The sequence below is a fragment of the Hyaena hyaena genome, unplaced genomic scaffold (assembly GCF_003009895.1).
Source record: "Hyaena hyaena isolate Hyena2069 unplaced genomic scaffold, ASM300989v1 scaffold_408, whole genome shotgun sequence".
Classification (NCBI taxonomy): domain Eukaryota; kingdom Metazoa; phylum Chordata; class Mammalia; order Carnivora; family Hyaenidae; genus Hyaena; species Hyaena hyaena.
The window spans coordinates 1,092,219-1,098,991 of NW_024081041.1; the positions used below are offsets into that span (position 1 = coordinate 1,092,219).

Below are 6,773 nucleotides of genomic sequence, written 5' to 3' on the forward strand. Positions count from 1 at the left end.
TTGGAAGGCATAGGAGGTAGGAATGAAGATAGTGGGCAGAGAATTGACAAAATACAGGTCCTAGATGCCAAATTGGCTGGGAGAATTCAGTTTGTATTTTTTTTACAAGTCTATTTCAATATGTCTTTTGTTTAAAGAAATGCTTTTAATTTTTAAAAGCAATTTATCTTAAGTTCATTTTAAATAATTAATAAAGGGGCTATTTATCAGGATGTTATATAAATGCAGTATTTAAGGTGTTTTATTTTGTTTTCACAGGAACAAGAATGGTAAGTCCAGCATCTTTAAGAAAACTTCTGGAATCATGTAAAGATCTTTGCTTGCTTGATGTGTCCTTCTGTTCACAGATTGATAACAGAGCTGTGCTGGAACTCAATGTGAGCTTTCCAAAAGTATTCATAAAAAAGAGCTTTACACAGTGACTTAATATATGTTGCATAATAAAATCAATGTGCTTTTGTATGGTTTTATTTTAGCGTTGGTTTTGTTTAGTTATATAATGGCAGGAATGTCTTACTGCTCCATTAAGAGATTTGTAGATTTTAAAGAACAATATGAAATTGTCCATTAAATCAAGTAAAAATGTAAGCAAGTGTTTTCATAAAATATTGTAAGCACTTTTCTTGAAGAATATGTGAGTGGGTCACATTATTTTTACTTTATGTTATCAGTGATATTATTCTTTAGTCAATAATATGTGTAATAAGAGAGTAATATGGAAACATTTTAACTTATTTTTAAAGGAACATGTTGAGCCAGAAAGTATCATGATATTTAAAAATAAAATTAATTTTTCACACCTCCATGTAAAGATGTCTTATTATAATAAGCATTATAACCTGGCCAGTGTTTTGTTTGGTGTATACAGAATTTTCAGAGTTAATTGGAGGAAGAGTCTTATTTTTTCATGTTGTGATTATTTTTTCAGCTGATATATTAACACTTTCATCTTGAAAGTTTTAGTTTTTCCATTTTTCTTCTGTTTACCTATTTTACTATTGGATAATACCTGTGTAAAAATGTGGGCATAATCAAGAACAATAGGTAAACTACTAAACAAAATAGCTTTCCAACTATTAGCAGATGCCTTAAAAATTGGCCAAAGGAAGAGGCTTAAGGCCTCTGAAATATATGTGGATTATATATATTTTTTTTCTGTGCCCCAGCACCTTAAATAATTAGAAATCAGTTATACTGGAGGAAAAATAAGCATTGTTGTGTTAAATAGTGAATTGATTTAGTTCTGCTGTTAAGAGAGTAAACAAAATATTTTGTGGCATGAAAAGACAGGGATGTTTTGAGTAGCAAACTAATATTAACTGTATAGTGTAACAATTCCTGATGGATAGACCCTGTAATTATTATATAATGCCCTTCTTCATCCCTTGTTACTACCTTTACTTTAAAGTCAGGTTTGTCTGATATAAGTATGGCTACTCCAGATTCCTTTTGACTTCCAGTAGCATGATAGATATTTCTCCATCCTCTTACTTTCAATCTGAAGGTGTCCTCAGTTCTAAAATGAGTCTCTTGTAGACAGCAAATAGATGGATTTTGGTATTTTATCCATTCTGCTACCCTATGTCTTTTGATTGGAGCATTTAGTCCGTTTACATTCAGTGTTATTGAAAAATATGAGTTTAGAGTCATTGTGTTCATTGTAGGATTCATGCTTGTGGTGGTGTCTCTGGTACCTTGTGTTCCTTGACACATTTCCCTCAGAGAGTCCCCCTCAGGATTTTTTGTAGGGCTGATTTAGTGGTGATGAATTCTTTCAATTTTTGTTTATTTGGGAAGACCTTTCTCTCTCCTATTCTGAATGACAGGCTTGCTGGACAGAGGATTCTTGGCTGCATATTTTTTCTGTTCATCATATTGAAGATTTCCTACCATTCTTTTCTGGCCTGCCAGGTTTCAGTAGAGAGGTCTGTCACCACTCCCTTTGTATGTTAGGGCCCTTTTCTCCCTACCTGCTTTCAGAATTCTCTTTGTCCTTGTATTTTGCCAGTTTCACTATGATATGTCGTGCAGAAGATCGATTCAAGTTATGTCTGAGGGGAGTTCTCTGTGCTTCTTGGATTTCATTGTTTCCTTACCCAGATTGGGGAAATTCTCAGCTATAATTTGTTCCAGGACTCCTTCAGCACTTTTCCCTCTCTTCCTCTTCTGGAATTCCTATGATACGGATATTGTTCCGTTTGATTGTATCACTCAGTCCTCGAACTCCCCTTTCGTTCTCCTGGATCAGTTGATCTCTCTTTTTCTCAGCTTCTTCTTTTTCTATAATTGTGTCTTCTAATTCACCTATTCTCCTCTCTGCCTCTTCTATCCATGCTTGGACCACCTCCATTTTATTATGCACCTCATTTATAGCACTTTTTAATTCATCACAACTATTTTTAAGCTCCATAGTCTTTGTAGCAGGAGCTTCTCTGATGTCTTCCATGCCTTTTTCAAGCCCAGCAATCAATTTTATAACTATTGTTTCTAAATTCTTGTTCAGTTATGTTGCTTATGTCTCTTTTGAGCAGTTCTTTAGCTGCCATTTCTTCCTGGAATTTCTTTAGAGGAGAGTTCTTCCATTTTCATCATTTTGGCTAGCTTTCTGTCTCTTATTAATTTTAAAAGCTTGTTATATCCTGTGCACCTGCTTGTGCTGCTGTATTAAAGAAGGCTCATTGGGGCGCCTGGGTGGCTTAGTCGGTTAAGCATCCAACTTTCGCTTAGGTCATGATCTCGCGGTTCGTGGGTTCGAGCCCCACGTCGGGCTCTGTGCTGACTGCCAGCTCAGAGCCTGGAGCCTCTTTCAGAGTCTGTATCTCCCTCTCTCTCTGACCCTTCCCTGCTCACGCTGTGTCTCTCTGTCTCTCCTAGAAATAAATAAAAGTAAAAAGTAAAATAAAATAAAATAAAAAAAAAGAAGGCTCATTGACTGTCCAGGACCTGTCCGCTTAGGAAGTGTTCTTTGAATGGTGTCTCTGGATCTCTCTTGTTGAGATTTTGGTTATTTTATTTCCCTACTAGTAGTGGTATTTGGGACTCTCCACCATGTGTGCTTTGGCTTGTTTCTTGAGGGAGCCCTGTGAGGCTGTCTTCTTAGTGGACTCCGTCTCTTTTCCTCCCAGACTCCTGCGGTTCAGTGTCCTATGGCTTCAGGCCTTCTCCCGAGTCTTCGCCATGTTTTAGAGGCTTGTTGGTAGGGTGGGAGGAGGGGGTAGAGGCAGGCTGGGGACTCTGCAATGCTCAATCTTATTTCAGCCAGAATAGCTCCACTTAGATATCTTTCTCTATACTGAACTTCCCAGTACATTTCTGAAGAAAGGACATTGTCATTGCCATGTACTAGCAGAAACAGAGAACTATCACCCAGGCTCAGTAGTCCTAGGGCTTCATCCTCCCACCCCTCCTCTTGATAGGAAAAAATCTGTTATAAGATGGCCCACAGGACTGATAGGGAAATTCCAGTCCCCGACCAAAGTGTATAGTGTAACAAAATTTACTTTCCCACATAGGACATACTGCTGAATCCCAGCATCTGCACATTCTAGAATAATCCTCTAGTGGTCCTGTCTGGCAGCCATTAGCCATATATGGCTATTTTATTTAATTATAGTTAAGTGTAATTAAAGATTCCATACCTCAGTTGTACCAGCCACACTGCAGGTGTTCAGTAGTCACCTGAGGCTAGTGGTTTTAATATTAGACATCAGTACTCTAGAATTTCTTGTAGTCATTTAAGAAAAAGCACATTTAGCTTAAAAATGATTGATATATATCTCTAGGCAATTTTTGAGGGCATTCTCAAAAGTACATATATGAAAGCACTTCTCCCCCAAAGTGCTTAAGCTAGTGAATTTATGTGTATGACAAATATTAGGTTGTCAATAAGTAGTTATTGAACGAGTAAGAATATATTATTGAGTGAAGCCATATAATATGTCAAACTTTAAAAATATAAAGGTCATAGGGGCTCCTGGGTGGCTCAGTCAGTCGAGCGTCTGACTTCGGCTCAGGTCATGATCTCGTGGTTTATGAGTTCAAGCCCCACATCAGGCTCAGTGCTGTCAGCACGGAGCCTGCTTAGGATCCTCTATCCCCCCTCTCTCTTTGCCCCTCCCCTGCTTACACTCTCAAAAAATAAATAAAGCATTAAAAAAATTTTAAATTACTACTATGCTGATTCTTTTCTAGAATATAAAGAATGTAGTACTGTGACATTTGAAATATTGAAATAGCAATACAGTTTCTTCCATATAAGAAACCATCTATACGAGGATTACTGTCGTGGGGTAGGACCCACCTGTCTTCTGTTTCTTGGCAGAAGCAAGGGTCAGTTGGGAGAGGGCTGGGTTATCCTGTACCGTTACCTTCATGCACTTGGATTTTCTTTTCCCTCATACATGTATGTAAACATTTTAGATGTTTTATCTGGGGGAATTTTAGGAGGATCAGATTTATAATTTGATTACCAACTGGGTGAAGTAGTACTTGTATCTTAAATTAGCAACCGGCACTGAGTTGATGCTTACTTTGCCAGACCCTCGTTGATGAGCTTTGCATTTCCTAAGTCGCTTAATCTTCACAACAGCCCTGTAAGATAGATGCCATTGTTTACTTCCAGTTACGGTTGAGGAAACTGAGGCAAAGAAAGATTGGAGGACTTCCTCTTGTCCACATACCTGCTAGTGGCAGAGCCATTTTACTCACCAAGGACATCTGGCTTAGAGACAGCGCTTTCAACCTATGTTTTAAGTGTGCAGGGAGGCTTCTGATTCCAGAGCAGAAGTCAGCAAACATTTTCTGTAATGGACTAAGAGGCAAAATTGAGATGACTATCGAGGTATGATATCATGAGAGAGAAAATGAATTTCCACAAAATTTTTATTGACAAAATTCAAAACATAGTAATTAAGAATTTTTTTTTGGTCATATGGTTCTACTAAAGAGAAGAATGAAATACTCATGGGAAGGATAATATTTCACTCAATTGGGATTCAAAGTTACTATTTCCTATCATCAGAAATGATGGTAAGTGTTCATCTGTTAATGTTGATCTCTAGTAAGATTTTACATATTTTGTCTTTGAAAATATCTTTTCAGACAGATCAGAATTGCCAAGTACACGTGTTAATCCATGAGAGTATTTTCCCTGAGTGTGTTTATCACTTGGAAGGCCCTGGTAGAATTCTACTAGATCCTTTCTTCCCTTGGTCTTTTCCTTTTAGCATGCTAGAACCTTGCAGATTAATCCCTTCCAGTTGAGGGTTACGTGGAAGCTCGTGAGTTGCACAATTGAATGGATTTTGAAAAATGGAAATCTCCTTTACATTTGCATCAGGGTCCGAAGAAACAATGCTGGACCTGTCGTTTGAGCTCAGAAAACGTATCTGCTGCAGATTCCTGTGACAATGGAGATAACTGCTTCTTGTCTTCCCTTTTGAGAGCACAGGAATGTATAAAGCTCCTGGATGTTACTTAGTGATTCAAATTGTGTTAGCTGTCATCAGAATTACTCTAGGGTATGTTTCCTGTGTGACCGCTGTTTTGCTGTCTCCACCTCCAGAACTTCTGATTCAGTAGAATTTGCATTTTAATGAGTAATCAGTAGATGCTCTAGCTGCTGGTCTGAGGGCACCCTTTGAAAAGCACTACTCTCAAATGCTCTTTGAGTCTGGAGAAGCCATTTCCTGAGTGCTTACAGACAGTGGGAGTAACTGTTCCCATTGTTTTGCACTGTTTCAACTTGGGGGGGAATTTATTACAAAACATCATCAAGTCTGCAACAGAAGCTAGATTCCAAAGCCATTCAGTGTTCTGTACTGTTGGTTGAGGGTATTTCTTCTGGTCCAGAAAAATTGCAGTATCAGTTCTGAACCCAGACACTCACAATAAAACTACCACTGCTAAGCCAACTGCAGTGTGGTCGAACAAATCAGGACGTCACCTTCCATAGCTGACAAGAGATAACAACTGATGCTGGTTACATGAAGTTCACTGTTGAGAGCACCAGTTCATTAACACAAGATGAAAGTCAAACATATTCCACAAAAACCTGCTATAAACAATACAGTAAATAACCATAGGGTTTCAATATGTTACATCTTCACAAGTTTCATAAATTTGACCACCTAAGTCTTTTTTTTTTTTTTTTTGCTCCACGCGTTTTTTTAAAAAAAAAATTTTAATGCTATTTATTTTTGAGAGAGAGACAGACCGTGAGTGAGGAAGGAATAGAGAGAGGGAGACACACAATCCGAAGCAGGCTCAAGGCTCAGGGCTGTCAGCACAGAGCCGGATGCAGAACTTGAACCCACGAACAGTGAGATAATGAGCTGAGCTGAAGTCAGACACTTAACTGACTGAGCCACCCTGGCGCCCCTTCCTCCACACGTTTTTATCACCAAATGTAACACATCTTAGCAGATTCTACTTCAGATTGTACCCAAGTCATGTTTTCTTAACTTCTTAGAAAATACTCTTACCTGTAGTCATTACACACAGACTATTCATAGAAACTAACTCTTCAATCACTCCAACCTCAGTATTGACTTATCAAATAAACCACAATAACCAGGCAGTAACAGTAACATCTGTTGACTCGTCAAGAGCCAGGGAAAACCACTCAGAATCATTTGCCTTGGGTTTTTTTGTGTTTTTTTTATTGACTGTTGATGCCGTTCCCAATGTTCTCCATTCTTCGAGCGACTGTTCTTGCCAAAAGCTAATTAAATAGTCTAAGCAAGTTTACTTTGGACACTTTACTTTAGCCGATG

The 6,773-nt window shown here is 38.2% G+C and overlaps 1 protein-coding gene across 1 annotated transcript in view; it reads left to right on the forward strand.

The window, feature by feature from the left end:
• The window catches only part of FBXL4 (F-box and leucine rich repeat protein 4), an 81,681-nt gene extending 81,211 nt beyond the window's left edge, over nucleotides 1-470 (forward strand). The window contains 1 exon segment of the mRNA XM_039252149.1: nucleotides 259-470. Within this exon segment, the coding sequence (XP_039108080.1) occupies nucleotides 259-422 (164 nt within the window). The 3' untranslated portion in view covers nucleotides 423-470.
• Nucleotides 471-6,773: the final 6,303 nt, after the last annotated feature.